Consider the following 20,798-nt stretch of genomic DNA (forward strand, 5'->3'; position numbering starts at 1 on the left):
CACCAGGGAAGCCCCTCTTACACAAAATTTAAAGTGAGCCACAGACCTAACTGTAAAACTTCCAGAAAAAAACCTAGCAGAAAATGTTCTGTCCTTGGATTAGGCAATGGCTTCTATGAGATACAAAAAGCTCAAACTGTAATAGAAAAAACTGGGCGTCATCAAAGTTGAAGAACTTCACTTTGAATGACACAGTGAAGAGGACAAAAAGACAAGCCACAGGATTTCAAGAGCCACAAGAGCCTAAAAGTGAATGTTTACAGCAGTTCCATTCATAATTGTCCCAAACTGCAAACAACCCTATGTCCTTGGGTTGCTGAGTAATAAACTATGGTTCACGCATACTGTGGAATACTAGTCGGCAATGAAGAGGAACATGGATGCCTCTCACACCGCTAAGCGAAGGAAGCCAGACCCAAAATGCTACACACCGCAGGACTGCATTTCTACGACACTCTGGAAAAGGCAAAATCATAGTGACAGGGGACAGGTTAGTGGTGGCTGGGACAAGGGTGGGGAGGGTTTGGCTACAAAGAGGCAGCCCAGGGTTTGGGGAGGGGAGAATGTTCTGTGCCTTGTTTCTGTGGTGGTACAACGACTCTAAGCATCATCAAAACTCAGCTGTACACCCCAAAATGTGATTTTTATTGATATCAATTTAAAAATTTTAAAGTAAAAAAGTATTTGATTTGTAAAAGTGGGGCAAAAATCAGCAAGGTGCTGTTATTTTGAAGGGAAAGATGACTTGTTGGTGAGATCAGAAGTTTCGTGGAGGAGAGGGGGCTTTCCTGGTGAAGGGATCACAGACCGGTGGAATCTGGCCGAGCAGCGAGGCGCTGGGCGTGCTGGGTCCACCTGCGTGCTGGGAAGGACGCACCGTGCCGTTCGTGGGACACCTGGGACACCAAGGAGGAGAGGCCCTGCCAGTGGGGCCTGTGGACATGGGTTACAATATGAAACAACCCCCAGGTGCGGGGGTGGAGGTGGGAGGATTAAAACTTTCGAGGAGGCCAAAAAAAAAAAAAAAAAAAAAGCATCGTCAAGACAGAAAGGATGGAGACAAAAAGGGCAACGCCACCGTGCACTGGGCGTGGGAGTCAGTGTCAGGGCCGCCCGAGAAAGGGCACCCTATTGACAGCTTCACGTTTCCCCCAAGGCGGGCCTCCCTGGGACTCGCAGGTCTGGACCCCAAAACGGAGCTTTCAGGACCCACGTGTCCAGACGGGTCTCGGCAAGGAGGGAGCCCGGGGACCGCATGGGAGCCGAGGTTCCGCGTGGGATCCGGGGGGCGGCGTGGGAGCCGAGGTATGCGTGGGGACCGGGGGACGGCGTGGGAGTTCGGGCACCCTGTGGCAGCCGCGCAAGCTGGCTGAGCTGGGGTGAAAGAGAAGCTTGAAGCGACCACACACTCCCGGCTGCTCTCCCCGCACCCCGCCCCTTTCTCCTCCTCCGCCATTCCTCCCCAGAGGCTCCGCCCAGGACCCGCCCCCACTACTGCCGAGACCCCGCCTCCCGCAGCCAAGTCCAATCGGCAGCCCGCCGCCACCACGGGCCCCCAGCTCTCTGCTGCTCCTCCCACGCCTGAACTTCTCGAAGGACAGCCGAGCGGCCCAATGAGCTCCAGGGACGTCCGGAGCGGGCGGCCGGAGGGCCAATTCGAAAGCGGCGCGGGCAGGAAAGGCGGGCCTCCGTGACGGACGGGGAGGAGGTGCCAGGCTGTTTGCTGGTTGCTAGCTGCGGCTGCTCGCCCGGCCTCCCGGCCGTTTCATTGTCACCGGGCCTCGGAGTCAGCGCCGGGGCCGGGGGCGTGAAGTCGCCGGCCCAAAGCCTGGGCCCCGCCTGGCCCCGCCTGGAGGGCCCAGCGTACCCCTCGCCGTTCGGTCCCGCAGGCCCCGAGTCCCAGGCCCGACCCGCGCAGGTGAGGGGATCCCTGTGCAAGTGGGGTTGCCCTCGCAGGTGAAGGGGGGTCCAGGGCCTGCGCAGATGATGGGGCCCGCGCAGGTGAGGGGGTTCCTGGACCGCGCAGGGAGGGGCATTCCGGGCTGCGCAGGTGAGGTGGAACGTGCAGGTGAGTGGGGCCTCGTTCCGCTGAGGGCGTCCCCGCGCAGGTGAGGTGGTCCTGGGCCCGCCCAGATGCGGAGGCCAGCGCAAGTGAGGGGGTGTGGCCCTCGCACAGGTGAGGGGGTCCACGCAGGTGACCGGGGGGGTCCTTATGCAGGTAAAGGGGTCTGCCCAGATGAGGGGGAGGGTGCAGGTGAGGGCCCCTCGGTGCCCCCGCACAGGTGAGGAGGGGCTCATGCCCCAGGGCCGTTGAGCTCCTCCTGCCTTCCCAGGAGGATGGGGTGGAAACCAGTCAGCAGTCCGGTCTCACCACCTTGAGCCAGACCGCAGAGAGATGGGGAGCTGCTGGGCAGAGAAGCTGCCTGGGGTCCTGGGACAGCCCATCTTGAGGGGTCCAGGCAGAGGCTCTGGACACCCACCTTCAGGTCCTGGGAAGGATACCTCTATATGCAAGGTGAGGTCTAGCTTGGAGGTTTCCACGGAGAGGCTGTGTTTACCCTCCCAGAGCCCTGCACGTTCCTCCTCGAGTGGGCCAGCCTGGGTCCAGCTGGGTGTGACCAGTGCCTCGAGGAGAGGAGGGTGTTAAATTTCACCCCCAGGACCCGACCGGAAATGCATAACTGAGGACACTGGCCTGGTGAGTGGCAGGGACAGCCTCTGCCCTCACGCTGGAGAGTAGGGGACAAAACCTCTGCTGTGGGTGTTGGGGCTGAAGGAGGCTGCAGTGCTGACCTTGGGTGACGATGGAGTGCGCCCGCTGGCCCACCAGAGTCCTCCGCGGCACGGAGGGCTGTGCTCATTCCTCTCTGGTCACTCCTGGTGCCGGCTCACCCCCTCTTGTTACCTGAACACCTGCCACATGCCGGGTTCTGGGGCTGCATGGTCCCCACCCTCATGGACCTTACATTCTTACGAGGGCATCAGGCAGTGCACAGACCAACCTGTGTGCACAGGTGGTCAAGTGAAGAAGAGTGAAGCAGGATGAGGGAATGAAGAGTGACAGCGACAGGCAGCCCTCTGAGTGAAAGGGGGCCTCGTGACATCCCAGGGAAGGGTCTCAAGCAGATTGAGGAGGGAAAAGGGAGGCAGTGAGGAGGTCACAGAGATCAGGGTCAGGTCTGAGGGGCATTAGGCATGTGGACTTTATTCTCCCTGCCTGGGAGTCCTCGGAGGGTCTTCACTGGGGGCACAGCCTGATCTGAGTGAGACCCGGTTCAGAAAGATCAGCTGTGGCTGCCGTGCGGGGAGGGGCTGGGCCGGCCAGGCAGGGCCGGAGGAGGGGCTGCTGCGGTTGTCCAGTTTGAGGAGATGGGGGCTCAGATGGGGGTTGTGGAGGGAAGGGACTGACGGGGAAGGGGCACCGGCTGGGTTGCGGAGGGGGCAGGTGTGGTGGTGAGGGAGAGGATGTCGGGACGAGACCTGGATCTTCGGTCTGAGACGGTTTCAGAAAATGCCCTCCAGGGAGGGGCGCTGGAGGTGGTAGTCAGGTGTCCGTTTGGGTCTGAGGTGCCAGAGGCTCCGTGGTTAGCTAAGTTGGGAACTAGGGGACAGGGGGGCGGGAGGTATGCCTTTGGGAACCGGCAGCCCATGGATGGTGTTTGAAGCCAGGAGGCCAGAGGCAGTCCCCCAGGACGAAGAGAGAGGCCCAGGGCTGAGCAGTCGGAAGAGGAAGGGCCAGCACGGGACGCTGCAGAGGCGGCCAACCTAGGAGGGGAGGAGGGGACCTGGACACGAGAGCAGATGCTGCATCCCAGGAGCTCGTGGATATTCTGGGTGGTTCTGAGGAGATGGAGGGGGTTCTGTGGTCAGATAAGTTTGGGGGCCCTAATAAACCCCAGTTAGAATATCACCTGTGGGGTGCTTACCACGTGCCAGCCTCACAGCCGTCTTATCTGAGCCTCATGGTAACCCCTGGGGAGGCACTTTTAAAGGCCCATTTTACAGATGAGGAGCATGGGGCCCAGGCGGGTGGAGTACCTGTCACGGGGCGGGGGCTCACAGCCGTGACTGCCGCAGCCCCCGGCCACCCCAAGCAGTGCCCCTCCGGGGAAGGTCATCTTGACCCCAGGAGGCCGTTCTTTTGCCATTCATGCTCAGGGTCCCACTCTGCCACTCGCTTTTGCTCCTAATGAGGAGATGGCCACTCAGTGAGGAGGGTGGTGGGCGTGGCAGGCTTCTGGGGAGCTGGGTGGCAGGCAGACTCAGGCGCCCTGGTCCCCTGCGGCCAGACCAGAGGTTATGTGTGCGCACCTGGTTCCTCGGAGGACACCTCCTCGCATCCCTTCTTCCCTGCTCAGGGCCTGCTTGTCCACCATGAAAGGCTCCAGGGCCCTCAGCGGCCCCTCCGGCCCTCCCGAGGGCAGCCCGGAAAGCATGGACCTGAGTCTGACAGGCCTCCCTCTGCCCATGTCCCGGCGTCCCAACAGTGCCTCCACCGCCAAGCCCATCGCCCGCTCCATCTCCGTGGTCACTGGCAGCGAGCCAAGGAGGAAGATGCTGGTGAGTGTTAGGGCTAGGCCTCAGGTCCAGGGGTGTCCAGGGCCCCCTACCTCGGGGTGGTGTCTGACTCCTGGGTAAACTCCACGCCTCAGCAGGCACCTTCATGTCCATTATCCCATGCATCCCTGGGGCCGCCCCGGGACAGGAAGGACTCCGGCTTGTAGACCAGGGAGCTGACTCACCAAGAGGTCAAGACTGGGGTCGGCTGGCCCCGGGCAGAGCCTAGATCCTGCCAGCACCAAGCCCTCTGCCCCTCCTTTTCCAGCAACATTTGGATTTGTGTGATTCCTCTGTAAACGGGGTTAATGTGTGGGGAAGGAGGAGCTCCTGGTGGCCTTGAGATACCAGGCAGGGCAGGGCAGGGGGGCAGCAAGATGGCCGCGGGAGCTGCGGGTCGAGAGCTGCAGGGGGGAGTGAGTGGCCAGGCTCGTTGGTTAGAGGGTGATGAGGAGGATGGTCAGCCTTTGCTGCAGCGCCCGGGCGGGCCTCACGCGCTTCCTCTCGGACCTTCCATCTGCCAGGGGTGAGGCGCTCCCACTTGGTGTGAGAGGCCGAGGACCTGCCCCTGCTCAGCAGGTCAAACCCAGGACCCCCATGCTGCTCCCCTGCCCACCTGTCTACGTGTGACCCAGGAGAGCCTCTCCCTAAATCTGTGTCCAAGCCTGGCCTGGTGCTGCGTGGACTGGCGAGGGTCTAAAACCTTGGCCACATGGTTGGTTGCTTCCCTCCTTTTGGCAGGAGGCCCCAGGGCCCAGAGGCTCCCGGGCCATCAGCAACCTTCGCAGATCTAACAGTGCCACGCAGGTCAACCAGCCACAAGCCAACCAGGCATGGCCTGGCCCCCTCAGGTAACCTCTGACCCCTCAGGTAACCTCTGACCCCTCAGGTACCCCCGGCCTGCTCTTTCCTCCCTCTGTTAGCCCTTCTCCCAGCTTCACTGGCGTGAGCACTGGCTGGACGGGGGGCCAGCCCTGGGCGGGGCAGGCGGGACGAGTCTTGGCCCGTCATTTCCCATGCAGGGATGTGGACCTCAAGGCCACCATCCCCCTGCCTGCACCTCTTCCTTGTCCTTGCTGCGCTTTGCCTGAGGTGTTGTGGTGGCCACAGGACAGGTGTGAGCACCTCTTCCAGGTGCGGTTGTCAGATCGGGGCTGAGAAATGATATTTTATGCTGTGGGCTGGGGAGCAGGAGTCCCCACCGGTGACCTGGTCCTTCCTGTCCTCTCGTAAGACGACCCCCGTCTGGGTTCCTGGAGTCGGACTCCCCTGGCCCAGTGACTATCCCTGCTTGCTGTCCTCTCTGCGACACAGGCCGGAAGAGCCCCCAGACTTCCTGACACTCTTCGAGGGCAGCCCCGGTGGGAGAAAGAGGCCTGCCGGTCTGAGCAAAGCTTCCAGCGAGAAGGGAGCCACGTGGAATGTCCTGGTGAGGCTGCAGCTGAGCTGAGCGGACAGGACATGACGCAGCCCGTGTCCGTTGGGAGTGACGCCTGGTTCCGGCTTTGTTCTCACTGCCCCTGCAGGATGGGCCAGCAGGGGGTGGGGGGCATCAGTGTTAGTTAGCCAGCTTTAACCACAGCGGTCAACGTGAGGAGGAGCAGCAAAGAATGTCCCAGCCCTTAGGCCATCCCACTGCTCCCCATGTGTGCGTGGGGCAGTGGGGGCAGGGCAGGGGCCCTGTGTCAGTGGCGTGTGCAGCGAGGTCACAGGCTGTCGTCTATATGCAGGATGACCAGCCCAGGGCCTTCACCTTGCCACCCGATGTCCAGAGTCCTGGCACCCTCGACGTGCCGGTGGGCCCACGGAGGAGAGAGTGCACGGTGCCCCTGGCCCCCAACTTTACCGCCAATAACAGGTGAGCTGGCTGCAGGGCCACGCGGCCCCGCCCACCCAGAGCTCCCAGGGGTGGCCACTTTGTCTTATTTGTGTCTGGACCAGGGGGCCTCGGAACATTTCTGTGGGCAGGTTGCTTAACCCTCCTGGGCCCCAGGATCCTCATTTATACCAAGGGGATAATGGTTGTGTTTGCCCCCCAGAGTCAGGAGGATTGAGGAATCCAAGATGTGAACCTCAGAGCAGAATCTGCTCAGGAGACGTTGTTGATGTTTGGGGCACACTTTTGTTTTTCCCAGAGTTAAAAATGATCTCTTGTTTTCCTCCTTGGTTCGTTGTCTGTGTGTGGGTCACTTCTTCTCCCAGACTTGACAAGAGAACCTTTAGAACTCCCCTCCAGCAGGCCAGCAGGTGTCCTGCCCGTCCACCTTCCTCCAGAGAAACCTCTCGGAGCCCTGTGTTCTCTTGCCTGGGTCCGAGCTGGCCGCCCTCTGCTACCCGCTCCCTCCTGGTAGGCCCTCCGTTTCCTCCATCTCTAGGGGAGCACATCCTCCCGTAGATTCCTCAGGAAGGATGTGTGGGAGGTAAAGTTTCTAAGACCACATGTGCCTGAACATGCCGTGACCGTTCCACTGACTGAGAGTTTGGCTGGCGCTGAGTTCTAGATTGGAAAGCTTTCCTGACATCTTGAAGCAATTGCTCAGTTTCCGTGGAGAGCTGTTGTGAATTCACTGCCTTCCTGATCCCCAGTCCTTTCACGTGTCTGTTTTCCTCCCTCTAGAAGCAGTTTGAGTCATCTTTTCATTTCTCTGTTGTGGAAGCTCCCAGGGCCAGGCCTTCGACGTGGTCCTTTCACTCATCACACTGGGCTTTGGTGGCTGGTCCATGTGCACACTTGTGCTGTTCGGTTCTAGGAAATTTCCTCTTGTCATTTCTTTGACAGTTTTCTCCCTTTTCTTTTTCCCGTTCTTTCTATGACTGCGGTTATTTGCATGTTGGGCCTCCTGGGTTGATTCTACAAAGTTGGCGTCTTCCCTTCTTTTCTTTCTCTTTAGCTTTGGGATCTGCTTTCTGATAGGTGCACTTAACTGTGTACTTCAACCCTTTGCTCACTTTGTTTCTTCTTCTGTAGCTCCTCTTGTTCTCGAATGTGTCTCCATCCTTCCTCTTTCGTAGCATCTTGTTCTTGTTTCGTCTCTCACGTGTTTGAGGATTCCATGCAGCGGCGGCTGGAGCTGCCTGCACCGGCTCACGAGGCTGACTGTCCTCCTCTGCCCGGCTCTGGTTCCAGGGTGTCTGAAATCAGCCATGGTGGGAATATTGTCACTGACACTGGCAGATGCTGCAGATAAGAGCTTTTCTCTCTAGAGACTCGGCTGTTAAAGATTTATCAGCACAGCCTGACGCTGAGTGTACATTTGTTGAAATGTCCTGTTCTTTGCTTGGCCTTATTTCCATCATATTCTGTTTGTTGACCTTTCACATGTGGGTCTTTCCCCAAATGTCTGGAATACTGGCTCTGTCAGAATTTAAGAGGGAGGCCCTAAAAGTTGCCTGGAGGCTTCACTTTGGGGTGATTGTGTGGGGACCAGGCTGCTGTGCTGGGGGCTCCCCACCTGTCTGCGTCTGGGACTTTTCTGTGGGGCTGCCCAGTCTCTCCAGGGAGAGATCCTCCTGTCTCGCCCGCGGGGTTATTTGAGGGCCACCAGTTCTGCGGGCCGGCAGGAAAGGGATGGGGGTGTCCTGGTCCAGTGCACAGACTCTCACCTGGAGGCCTAGCTGCTTGTCTTCTGCAGGAGGAGGGGCAGGGCAGGGTGGGCTTGGTGCCTGATGCTCAGAGTGAGGAAGGGGGTGCAGGCGCAGCTGCTGCTTTGGAAGAGCCAGGTGCCCTTGCTTCCTGCACCTCCCTGGATCCTGGGGTGCAGACCAGCCGCCTCGTGGCCCCTGCGGCACCCAGGTTTCCCCTCACTCACTTTGCGAGTCAGTCACCGCTGGGCCCTCTGTTCCTCGTCCTCAAGAACTTTGTGGACATTTCTTTGCCGCCGTCTCATCTTCTCATCCTTGTGTGTTTGTACATTTTTTATTCCTTCTAGCGGGTTTGAGAGGGGCAGAGAGAAAACTGTGTATTCCATCCATCACGTGTAACTGGCAGGGGGAGGTCCTTTCTCTGTTGACTGGTCTGTGACCGTTCCCCCACCCTGTCGTAGGCATGTCCGAAGTCAGGGGCCGCAGTTTTCACCCCCAAACCTCGGGTTCTGCTCGGTGGAATGCCCTGGTGGAGCTTTCCCGGGTCCCAAGAAGGACCCCACCAGCAGGGACATTGAGACAATGCCACAGTGAGCCCTGGCATCAACAGCGTGACTCGGGGGTCTTTCCCAGAGCCTGACCCCCCTGCCCCGGTCTCTCCTGGCAGGAGCAACAAGGGCGCCGTGGGCAACTGCGTCACCACCATGGTGCACAACCGCTACACCCCCTCGGAGAAGGTGCCGCCCCCCAAGAGCTCCAACCACACGGCTCCCTCCCTCAAGTAAGGCCCTGGCTCCAGCCTGGCACGATGCACGACCTGGGCCACACAGGCGGGCCCGGGCTCACTCCAGCCTGAGGTCCTGCCGAGTAAGCCACAGCCACCCCCTGAGTCTCCGGTCCCCGGCTAAGACCAAAGCCAAGGGGGTCTCGAGCAGGGCTGAGCTGAGCTGAGCAGAGCAGCCCCTAGTCCGTCACCCCTACATCCACTGCATGGTGTGCTCAGGTCAGGGACGGCCCATGGGTGTCTTGAGTCACCATCTGGCTCTAGGATCCTGTGACATTTGAGACCTTTCTGTTGTTTTAAATGCAGTGCCCATTAACCCTGGGTGCCACCAGACAGGCTCTGGTGGGGGCAGAGTAGGTGACCCTGGCGATGACCAGCAAGTCAGAACAGGGAACAGGACCTGTGGGTGTCTCCTCCCAGGCCCAAGGCCCTGGGACCAGGCCGAGGCAGCTCCCCGGGCTGCGGGCAGAGCCGTCCCCCAGGGGCCAGGAGATGGGGGCCCTGTCAGGAGGCTGTGATCCTTTCTCTGCCCTCCCGGTCAGCAACATCATCAAGGCAGCCACGGATGAGGGCGAGGGCAGCAGCCTCGGGAAGCCACAGAAGAATGCGGCCCGTAGCAACCACACGGTCCAGAACAACTCGGGGGGCACCGCCGGGCAGCTCAGACGGAAGGAGGTGACCGAAGAGGAGGCTGAGAGGTGACCGCAGCCGGGGCTGGGAGGAGGTCGGAGGTACCAGTGAGAGAAATTTCCATTTAAGAGTTGTTTTAAGATATGTAGGCTGAAAAGACCACACGTACAATTCTTTTTATATAAAACGTCAAGAAAGGCAAATCTGCAGAAACAGAAAGTAGAGTGGTGGCTTCCTGGGGCCAGGGGAGTGCTTTGGGTGGCGATGGAAATGTTCTCAAACCGGATCATGCTGGCGGTCGTACAACTCTGTAAATTTACTAAAAATCATTGAATCGTATACTCAAAATGGGTGAATTTTATAAGTATGTAAACCATACCTCAGTAAAACTGTTAGTTAAAAAAACATTAAGTAGAAAGAAGATATAAAACTGAAAAACTCCAAACAGCTGATGGAGCCGCCCCTAGAATCTTGCCCCTGGGGAGCACAGAGGATGGGCATGGGGGGGATCTCCTGCTGCAGCCCCAGGTCTGTGACATTGTGCCCCGTCAAGAACCACTTTGAGAGCCCCACCTGGCTGAGCAGTCACCACTGCTGTCCCAGTTGAACTTGGGACTGGGCCCTGGAAGTGGGCAAGCAGGACGAGCTGGGTGAGGCCCAGGTGTCCCCACCAGGGCTCCCCTATGCGTTCATGTCCCACGGCCGGTGACTGCTCACATCCTAGATGGTCCATTAGCACCTTTGCTGAGTGAATCAACAAAGTGTCCCTGAGAGCCAAGGTGAAGGCTTTGGGTTTAAACTGCTTTACTGAGTATAATTCACGTACAAGACACGCCGCCTTTAGGGCACAGGTCTATGAGTTTGATGCACGTGCAGACAGAACGGTGTCACCCCCTGGGATCCCCTCGCATGCCTCTCACCCAGCCCCTTCTGGCCGAGACCCTGGCCACACCAGCCTGTCCCCTGCAGCTTGCCTTCCCTAGCAGGCCCTGACTAGAGCACCGGCCTGTGGCCTTCTGTGCCTGGCCTGCAGAGTCCCTGGTTTGTTACTGTTTGTCTGTGAGTAATGTCGCTGTCAGGAGCACACAGTGCTCACCCATAGGTGGTGGGCCTTTGGGTTACTTTCTGTTTCTAGCAATTGTGAATAACCTGTGCGGATGAGCATTTCCATTTCCCTGGGGAACGCTGGCTCCTGAAGAAGGGCCACGTGCACAGCCACCGGCTTCTCTGCCTGCCGGGCCTTCTGGAGACCCGGGGAGGGAGGCCTTGGCTCAGCCGCCTCCATCCTGAGCCCCACTTTCTGGCAGGTTTATCCACCAGGTGAACCAGGCCGCCATCACCATCCAGCGCTGGTACCGACATCAAGTGCAACGGCGCCGAGCCGGAGCCGCCCGCCTGGAGCGCCTGCTGGCGTCCAAGCGAGAGGTCAGCGTGGGTGTGTGACCACACCCTGAGGGGGCGGGCGAGAATCCCAGGGGTCCAGCTATACGGCAGGGTTTCTCAGACCAGTGGGGTTGGACTTAGAATTGCCCCATGGGTGCCCCCCATCTGGGGGCCCAGCTTCCTCCCTCCTGAGTCACTCGGTCGGCAGGGCCTGGGTGCCAGGTCACCCCTGCCGAAAGGTGGGGTGGGTTTCTGGCTGGGATGCAAAGCCATCTCCCACCTGCAGGAGCCACTGGCCACCTGGGAGAGGGGAGCTTGTCCTCTGTGGGGCAGAGAAATGGCAGGATGGGGCAACCCCATCTTCCCAGTGAAACCCACCATGGCTTGGCTTCTGCAGGGGCAGCGGCAGCGGCTAGGAGAGGGAACCCTCCTGGACCAGCACCAACAGAAGGAGGTGGCCAGGAGGAAGGCCCGGGAGGAGAAGGCGCGCCAGGCCCGGAGGGCAGCCATCCAGGTGAGGGGTGACCTGAGCCACATGGGGAGCCCGGTGCTAAGGCAGGACCCCCATGTGCCGAGAGCACCACTGCGCTCCTGGGGGCCCTGCCGCCCCCTCCCTGCTCCCCTGGGTGTGGGGCCTTGGGCAGCACAGCTTGGGGAGGACAAGGGGCCGCCCTCTCCCCTGGGTGGGGCTGCTCACAGGTGCTCCCCACGGCAGGAACTGCAGCAGAAGCGAGCCCAGAAGTCACGTAACGCTGACCTTGGGCTGCTGAAGGGGCCGGGGGAGACAGGGAAGCCCCAGACCACCCAGGAGCCAACCCTGAGGCCGGGGAGCGCTGCCCAGCAGACCCGCAAGGCCAATAACACTGGTGAGCAGGTCCTAGAGCCCGGAGCCTGCCCTGCCGCCTGCCCACCTCTGCCTCCGGCTCTATGTGCAGACACCCCGGCTATGGTGACCCCAGGTGCCGCCATCCCTGAAGGCAGACACCCCATGCCCAGACCTCCCCATCCCCTTCCCTCAGGGAGGCCCGTGGCTGAGAAGGAGGTGTGGCCTCTGCCAGCATCCTCTGGCCCCGTGTGCCACTGCCCCGTTTGTGGCTTCCACCCGTGGAGGAGGGGCGTCGTTCTCAGCAGACACCAGGCCCTGCTCCTCCACCTCTGCCCCAGTTACTGTGGAGCTGGACACAGGGTCCCTACAGAGCAGCTGCACCAGCTACCTGACCTCTTGCCCCGGGAGGTCAGGGCTCTCCATCGTCCCTGCTGTTCCGTGAGGTCCACTGTGGCACGTGCTGTCCCAGGCCTGCATCCCCCTTCCCTGGCCTCTTCCCAAGGGCTCCCCCATGTCCGCTGCCCCCAGGTGGGCTGACGCTGCGTTCCGTTGTGCAGGAGCTGGTCTCCATACCGCGGGCCCGGAGGACCCCTGCCAGCCTGCCCGCGACTCGTCACCAGAGCCCCGGCAGCTTCCAGAGGACAAGCCTCAGGTCTCGGCACAGCCCTTCCTGCCCTCCCTGCCTGGCTTCAGCTCTGGGGTGCATCTGTGCCGGGGTGGCTTGCGCTTGCCCTTTCCCTGCCCCTCCCTGGCTGTGGGGTCACTCGCACCAGGAAAGGCCACCCAGGATGGGTCTTGTCGCTCCAGCGGAGGGCTGGGGTCTCAGTGGTTGCTCTGGAATCCCGCTGGGTCTTCATGGACACTGGGGTGGGGCCTGTGCAGGCCCACAGAAGAGAGCTGGAAGCTCAGAGGTTAGGTGTTGGCCAACGCCTCCAGCCTGAGGGACGAGGAGGCCAGGCCCGGACCTATCTCACCCGGCCGCCCTTTTTGTTTCCCTGGAGGTGGGTTGGGGGGCAAGCCCAGTCCCTGTGGCTGAGCGGGCAGGCACCCGTGTGGAGGAAGCCTCCCCCCGGCCTCCCCGACACTGTTCTCTGGTGGTCTCTGCCTCTAATGGCCCATCTGCTGCAGGATGCCAGCTCCCAGGACGTGGCTGGTGAGGGCGTGGAAGCTTTGGGCCCTGTTGGGAGCAGGGCCAAGTCCAGGGCAACCCTGGACGAGCTGCTGGACACGCTGAAGCTGCTGGAGCAGGAGCCTGAGCCGCTGCCCCGCCCCCAGGTGTACCACAAGGACAAATACTCCTGGACCGACGAGGTGACCGTGGGCCTTGCCACTGTCCACACGGTCACAGGGGCGCTTTGGGGGCCAGGGAAGTCCACCGGGCTCCTCCCTGCTCTAGTCAGGATGCTAACGAGGGCCAGATGGGACCTTGTTGAACCTCCCTGTCATCCCCAGTCTCACTAAGGTTTAGGACCCCCAGAATAACCCAGGGGTGGAGGTGGGGTGGGCACCACCTCTCTGCCAGTGGTGCCCCCAGGTGATGGATACCCTGCCAGGGTCTGGGCAGCCTGAGAGGCCCTCCCTCCGGACCAGGCCCTCCCCTGCCCCAGGGGACCCTGAGCAACTCCTGGAAGGCCAGCCCAGAGTCTTCCGCTGCCCCGACTGCCCCTAATGCTGCGCCCCCTCCCCCCGCAGGAGGACGATTCCAGCTCCCTGACAGCCGACAACCTGGAGAAATTTGGGAAGCTGAGTGTGGCTGCTTGCCCCCGCGAGGACGGGACTCTGCTTTCGGAGGCCAAGCTGCAGAGTATCATGAGCTTCCTGGATGAGATGGAGAAGTCTGGGCAGGGCCTGCCGGCCTCGGCCCCCCAGGTGTGGAGGGGTCTCCAGGGAGGGACGGCAGGTCGTCACCAGGTGACCAGGGCCTGCCTGACACAGCCGCGTCCCCAGGGGCCCGTGCCGGAGGAGGGGCTGGGGCGCCTGGAGCCGGCGTCCGAGGCCAGCACATCGGTGATGCGGCTGCAGCTGGAGGTGGAGGAGAAGAAGCAGGCGATGGTGCTGTTGCAGAGGGCGCTGGTAACGTTGCCACCAGCACTGCCTCCGACCCCATGTCCCCAGCTGGAGTGAGTGCCCGGCCTGCCCCCTTAGGGCCTCATCTCTGTCTCATCTCCCGCACCCCGCGCAGGCGCAGCAGCGCGACCTCACCATCCGGCGGGTCAAAGAGACGGAGAAGGAGCTGGGTCGGCAGCTGCGGCAGCAGAAGGAGCACTACGAGGCCACCATACAGCGGCACCTGTCCTTCATCGACCAGGTGGTGCTGCCTGGGAGGCGGGGCTTGAGGGCAGGGCTGTCAGGACCTGAGCAGTCAGGGGGGAGAACGGGACTGGGTTCCAGACCAGCTCGGGCCTCATGGAGATTTCTGGAGCCATTGGCCTCCCCTGTGGGTCTCCTTCTCCTTCTGTAGAAACGGGCAGCATCTTCCCCTGTGGGGACCAGGGCTGGTCCAGCGCTCACCAGCCCCCAGCGATGCTCCCCCCAGCCATAATCCTCCCCCTACCCATGGCCATGCTCCCCAGCCCAGCATGGTGGGCGGGCAGCTGGACTGGTTGGTCCTCTGGGGGCCTGGTGGGAGGCGTCCAGCAGGACACACCCTGAACTTTCCTGCGCGTTCCAGACTGTCTGTGTCCCGGGGAGGCCACTCCTGGTCTGCTGGGGCTGGTGGGGCAGCCAGAGCTCCCTTGACAGGGTGGGGAAAGCTTCAGGCCCACGCTATGTTCAGTCAAGCCCCCCTGTTGGGTCCTATTCTGAGGAAAATTCTGGTGTGGGGTCTGTGAAGAGAGGCAGGAGCCCCGAGGAACCGAGTGGCCTCCCGTCATCATTAGTGACACTCTGCTTGGTGATCATAGGTGTCTCCAAATTGGGGGTCTGCCTGGAGCCCCCAGTGAGGCTGGGTACCATCCTGGGGCTTCACAGAGACCCCTTGGCAGGCGACAGGCAGGCCCTTCTCCACAGGCCAGGTGACAGGGTCGAAAGAATGACCCCCATTCCAGGAAGCTCCTGATGTGGCCACAGTGGGGGGCTTGTAGCCAAGGCACCGTCCCTGCCTGAGCTCCGCTGACACCAGCCAGGTCTCAGGGGGCTTGAGGGCCGGGGGCAGCTGTAGCCCCTTGTCCATGTGTGCTCACCCTCCCAGACCCAGGGTCCCGCACAGACCCAGGAGCAGTGGGGTGTTTCGGGATTTGGTGCGCTGGCCTCCCGGGTGAGGGGAGGCGGGGTCTCCTGGCCTCACGGGGCAGCAGCTTCACCTCCGCCCCTGGTCGCAGTTGATCGAAGACAAGAAGGCTCTGGGTGAGAAGTGCGAGGCCCTCGTGGCCGAGCTGAAGCAGGGGGACCAGAGGCTCAAGGACAAGGAGGCCCAGATGCAGGAGAAGCACGAGCTGGTGAGCCCCTCACCCTCCTGACATCTGACCCCAGGCCTGGTATGCCTGCAGGCCCTGTGCGAGGGACCCCAGGACAGGTGGCCCCCGGAGCCTCCCGGCAGGTGGCAGACCCCGGGGCAGGGGCTGAGGGACTCGCCTGACCCCTCCCATGTCACAGATGAGGTGGGGTTCAGAGGAGGTGACCGACGACATGCCGCAGCTCTGGTCCCTGGTCAGAGGGACGCCACTTACTACTACCGGCTTTCGTCAGACAACGACCCGCAGCCCCTGGTGCTTCCTGCTTTGCCCGAGGTCACTGTTGAAAGGCCGCCTCCTGAAACCCAGGGGATGGCCACAAGGGGGCTGTCATTTGCATCTTCCCGCTTCGCACAGCTCCTCTGTTGACTCCTGTTTCCTTGCTGGTAGGAGATTAAGAAACTCAAAGAACTCATGAGTGCCACTGAAAAAGTCCGCAGGGAAAAGTGGATCAATGAGAAGACCCGGAAGATCAAGGAGATCACGGTCAAAGGTGGGTGCCGCTGTGCCCAGAGCCGCCACTCGGGTGGAGTAATCGTGGGGATCTCGAGCGAGAACAGTAGTTCCAATTGCACACGTGGCGGAGAAGCTTCCTGGGAAGCAGTGAGACTCATGGATGCGGCCCAGCTGGCTCGAGGCTGGGAGGGGTAAGGGAGGCTGGTGGCACACGAGCTTGGCCACAGACCAGCGTCCAGACAGAGGGCCCGGTCCGGGTTGGGGGGGGCCTCACCTTCCCTTGGCTGGGCTCCCCTTGCCGGGTCTCCTTGTCTCCTCCAGCTTCCAGGGGTGCGAGCCAGATGGGGGTTCGGGGTGGGGGCTGCCTGCTGGCAGCACAGTCACTCCTCCCCCACTTAGCCCTCTGAGGACTGATGGGGCAGCCCCAGCTGTGCCTGCCCATGCCCGGCCCTCCTGCCCCAGGACACCCTCTCCAGTGACCGCCCTCCTCCAGGGGGAGACCCAACAGGCCAGAGCACCAAGGAGGGAGTCTTGGTGCAGTGGGCAGGGAGAGATGCCGTGGGCACTGGTGGACTCAGCTGTGCTTAGGGCTGGAGCCCATGGTGGGGGTCCTCTACCCGGACTGCAGCCCTGGTGTCATGGTGGGCAGAGGTCGGGGGTCCCCCCCAGTACAGAGGGGTGAGGGGCAGCGCCCCTGCAGTGGTGGAGGGTCCCTGCAGCACGGTCTCCCTCCATGCCCCCCAGGCCTGGAGCCTGAGATCCAGAAGCTGATCGCCAAGCACAAGCAGGAGGTGAAGAAGCTAAAGAGCCTGCACGCGGTAGAGCTGCTGCAGGCGGACGAGCGTGCGGCCCAGCACTACGGACGCCAGGCGGAGGAGCTCCGCGAGCACCTGGAGCGGGAGAAGGAGGCGCTGGGCCGTCAGGAGTGGGAGCGTGCCCAGCAGCGGTGAGGGTCCCAGCCCTCTGGGGATGTGGAGGGTAGGGGTGAGGCCTGGGGTGTGCGCAGACCCCCCCCGCCAGCACTTCCTCCGCAGTGGCCTCCCTCGGAGGACAGAGAAAGGGGGGTGTGTGGGACACCAAGGGATGCGGCTGTACTGGGCAGTTCAGTTCTGAGGGGCGTGCCCGGCTGGCGGCTGGGGTGGACGGGGTGGGGACTCCAGCACTCCGGCGGCCCCACCCCCAGCAGGTCCTGTGTCCGCAGCTTCGAGCAGCACCTGGAGCAGGAGCAGCGGGCCCTGCAGCAGCAGCGGCAGCGGCTCTACAACGAGGTGGCCGAGGAGAAGGAGCGGCTGGGTCAACAGGCCGCCAGGTACCGAGGGGAGGGGCCCAGCAGGCCGCCAGGTACTGAGGGGAGGGGCCCAGCCCCGCCCAGCCCCGCCCAGCCTTACAGAACTGGCCTCTGCTCACCTGCAGGCAGCGGGCGGAGCTGGACGAGCTGAGGCGGCAGCTGGAGGAGAGCAGCTCGGCAGGGGGCCGGGCCTTGAGGGCCGAGTTTGAGAAGGGGAGAGAGGAGCAGGAGCGCAGGCACCAGGTCAGCCCGCCCCATCCCGCCCGGGCCCCGCCCCTCCAGGCCAGCCCAGCAGCAAAGCACCCATACCACCCGTGGAGAGGGGCCACCGCCAGGAGCAGCGCCCACCTGCCAGGGTGGCAGCCGCTTGGAGTGCTATGCTGAGGCTGGGTTCACGTGACGGGGCTCCCCAGCTAGCTCACCACAGACCCTCAGCTTGACCACAGGCCCCGTCCAGGCTCTTGCAGACACTGCCCTGGGTGGGGAGCAGCCAGCGGGGGCTGCTCTCACCCTGTCACTGGCCCCCAGATGGAACTGAAGACCCTGAAGGACCAGCTGGAGGTGGAGAAACAGATGTGGGAGGCCAACTCCGCCAAGAAGGAGGTGGGAGGCGGGTGAAGCTGGGGCAGGGGGTGGGGTCTTCCTTCCCTCTCTCCCCTCCTGCCCGGCACCCCAGGCTTCAAAGCTGGCTTGTAGGCTCCACCTCTGTGGCCTCCCCTCGGGCACATGTGGGTTCTGGCTGCCCAGGGCTGGCGGTGTGATTCTGACCGTACTTGAGTGAGCTTCCAGGTGGGCTCGGGAGAGACCAGGGGGCTGGAGCGGACCCCACTTGATGGTGGCGGGCGTTCCTTACCCTCCCCTTGCCCAGGTAGCTGCTCTCAAAGTTGACAGGCTGACCTGCAGCCAGTGTAAGGGGCCCACACAGGAGCAGGCTTTTCCTTGTCCTCTCATGCCTTTTACCAGGTGGGCTGTGTCACCTCTCCTGTTCTGGAAGGAGGCTGTGGTGGAGAGGCACCCGGGGCCACACAAGGCATCAGCCTGGGGACAAAGCCTGAGCAGTGGCCCAGCAGCCATGCTATCCCCCACCCCCAGCCACGCCTGGAGGGGTCCCCATATCTGTGGGATACGTTCCCAGACTGTTTGCTGAGTTAAAGGGCGTGGCATGTTAAACCTGATGGCAGTTTCCAGGTTGCCTTCCAAGAGGCTGCCCCACTGATGCTCTCGCCCCCAGGTGGGGCACCGGCCCTGCCTTCAGCAACCAGATGAGGTCCCTTCTTTTCTCAGGAGAGTCAGTTTGGCAGCAGACGCTGTCTCTGTGGCCTTAGTCCCGGGTCTCTGAGTGGGGAGAAGCACCAGGCTGTGCTAATTGTTCTCACTCAAGCCCCAACTGTGTCCCACGCTGGGTCCTGATGACAGGACGTGGCCTCCACCCCTGAGGACAAGTGGGGCCTGGGGTAGTGTGAGGCCTCTCTTTCCCTGCCATCAGGGCATTCCCAAGGGTCCATGTGGCCATCCCTCGGCCTCCTCCGCCAACCTCAGCCGGCCCCCCAAACCCTCTGGGCCTCCCCTGCAGGAAGCGTGGCTGCTGAACCGGGAACGGGAGCTGAAGGAAGAGATCCGGAGAGCCCGGGACAAGGAGATCGAGCTGGTCATCCACCGGCTGGAGGCCGACATGACGCTGGCCAGGGAGGAGAACGAGCGGGCCGTCGAGAGCCGGTGAGGCCCCGAGAACCCCAGAGCGAGGCCCAGACGCTGGCAATGGGGCTACCTCTGACCCTGCTTCTTGCGCCACCAGGGTCAAACGCCTCCGGGATAAGTACGAGGCGGAGCTCTCAGAGCTGGAACAGTCGGAGCGGAAGCTTCAGGAACGGTGCGCAGAGCTGAAGGGGCGCCTTGGGGAGGCCGAGGGGGAGAATGTGCGTCTGCAGGGCCTGGTGCGGCAGAAGGAGAAGGAGCTGGCGGATGTGAAGGCGGTGAGCAGGCGGGATGGGTGGCTGACCGCCAGCCCCCAGCCCCCGCCGTCCGCTCATGCAGTCCCTGTCGTCCCCGCCCGCCACCCCACACCAGGTAAATGAGCAGCTGGCTGGCGAGCGCAGCAGCCTGGCCCAGGTCCTTCGCCAGGAGTTCGCTGACCGGCTGGCAGCTTCTGAGGAGGAGAACCGGCAGGTCAGGGCCGAGCTGGCCGAGCTGCGGGCCCGCCAGCGGCTGGAGCTGGAGCAGCTCACGCGGGAGAAGCAGGCGGAGCTGGAGGAGGTTCACGGGAGGTGGGCTGCAGGGCTGACTGGGGTCCTGGGGAGCACAGGGCTGGGGGAGGCAGGCGGGACCTTGTGGCTCCAAAGAGGACGCTGGGCCCAGGAAGGCGAGCGGGCTGCGCGCACTCCTTCCAGCTTCCTGCTTCCTGCCGACGCAGAACTGGGCCCCATCAGCCGTGGCTGCTCCAGGCTCTGTGTTTGAGGCTCTGTCATCCTCTATGTTGTGCTTGGCCCCAGAGCCTGGGAAGAAGCCCAGCCAACCCCAGCCAGGGTGGGTGCCCTATGTGTGGGTGTCCGGAGAGGAGCTCCTTGGCCCTTAGCCCCCTGGGCCTGGGTGGGGTGGGTGCTATGCAGAAAGGATGGACACCCTCCACCCCCTACCCCCCCCGCTGCCAGGGATCCCTTAGTCCTTCCCTGGTCCCTACCTGCCTGCCCTCCGTGGGTGCTCTGTGACGCAGGCGTGTGGTGGGGGCTTCTCGTCCTCCTCTCAGCAGGGAGCCCTTCCCAAGGCCCATGGATTCACACGGGGTCAGCCGTGGGGTCACAGGTCCTGTCATTAGCTTCTCCAGGCGGCCCAGTGCTGCAGTCAGCAGGGCTGGGACAAGGTGGCCAGGAGTGGCCCCTCCTGCTCTTCGGGGGATGGAGGCCCCCCACCGGCCACCCTGCTGCACTCAGAGCTGCAGGCCGGCGTGGGGGTCTGGCAGGGGCACCGCACAGAGGCCCACCGTGCGCTCCCCCGCAGGGTGAAGCTGGCCCTGGCAAAGAAGGAGGAGGCCGTGAGCAGCCTCCGGAAGCAGCACGAGGTGGGTCCCCACGGCCGGCCTTCCTGGGGGAGCGGGGGTGGCTTGGGCCTGACCAGGGTGGACGGCCTGTTGCAGGCCGCGCTGAAGAGGGCCGACCACCTGGAGGAGCTGCTGGAGCAGTGCAGGCGGCCGTTCCCGAGTGCCAAGTGACCGCCGACAGCAGAGGCTGAGGGCGCCTGGCGGGAAGTGCTCTGGCCGCCCCTCAGGTGGAGCACCGAGGCTACTTCGTAACAGTAAAGAGGTGTCTTTTAATACTTTGTGTGACCCTGACTTGTCTCTCCTGGGCTGGGGCCTGGGGTGGCGGGGCTAGAGGCTGCTCAGGGCCAGGTGTGAGGTGACCCGACCTAGCTTTGCTCTTGGCCTGCCCCCCATGTTTCCTGCCTGGCCCTGCGGTTCCCCAACTCAGGCCCCAGTCCCTGAGCAGAGAGAATGGCCCTCTGTTCCAGCCTGGGCCTGGATGAGCCCCATGACGCTTGTGCCCCCTCACCACACCCCTCATCCCTGGGGATGGAGCTCTGAGCCTCCTCCCCGACCCCTGCACAGGCTGCTGTGTGTCCCCTCCATGGTTAGAGAACTGGCCAGCCTCCCTGAAGGCCTCTCCTTCCTTCCCCCACTCAGGACACCCCCTGGAGGTGACAACCTGGAAGCTGTGAGAAATGGGCACTGGACAGGCCCTGCCCACGAGGAGGGTGGAGGCCCATCCTCGAAGGTCTGGGCAGGGGAGCGAGAGGGCAGCGGAGGGGACACTTCCCCTTTGGGAACTCTCCTCCCCTGCCCTCCTGCCA

The 20,798-nt window shown here is 62.5% G+C and overlaps 1 protein-coding gene across 4 annotated transcripts; it reads left to right on the forward strand.

Moving 5' to 3' along the window:
- Positions 1-1,716: 1,716 nt before the first annotated feature.
- CEP131 (centrosomal protein 131) lies at positions 1,717-20,267 on the forward strand. Of its 4 annotated transcripts, none has more exons than XM_082604701.1 (26): positions 1,717-1,918; positions 4,359-4,560; positions 5,299-5,408; positions 5,872-5,986; positions 6,288-6,415; positions 8,807-8,920; positions 9,466-9,621; positions 10,861-10,978; positions 11,334-11,450; positions 11,652-11,802; positions 12,320-12,414; positions 12,891-13,073; positions 13,455-13,631; positions 13,710-13,835; positions 13,945-14,073; positions 15,083-15,199; positions 15,605-15,707; positions 16,415-16,616; positions 16,872-16,979; positions 17,084-17,201; positions 17,487-17,561; positions 18,532-18,674; positions 18,754-18,931; positions 19,026-19,222; positions 19,953-20,013; positions 20,089-20,267. In XM_082604701.1, the coding sequence occupies exons 2-26, from the start codon at positions 4,375-4,377 to the stop codon at positions 20,161-20,163; spliced, it is 3,282 nt and encodes a 1,093-aa protein (XP_082460827.1). In that variant the 5' UTR covers positions 1,717-1,918; positions 4,359-4,374; the 3' UTR covers positions 20,164-20,267. The 4 variants fall into 4 exon arrangements, with proteins under 4 accessions (XP_082460827.1, XP_082460828.1, XP_082460829.1 ...); XM_082604702.1 differs by having other exon boundaries at positions 13,945-14,070; XM_082604703.1 differs by lacking the exons at positions 19,953-20,013; positions 20,089-20,267 and adding an exon at positions 19,346-19,941.
- The last annotated feature ends 531 nt before the right edge of the window (positions 20,268-20,798 follow it).

This window comes from Mesoplodon mirus (genome assembly GCF_964341445.2).
Source record: "Mesoplodon mirus genome assembly, chromosome: 18".
In the NCBI taxonomy this organism is placed as follows: Eukaryota; Metazoa; Chordata; class Mammalia; order Artiodactyla; family Ziphiidae; genus Mesoplodon; species Mesoplodon mirus.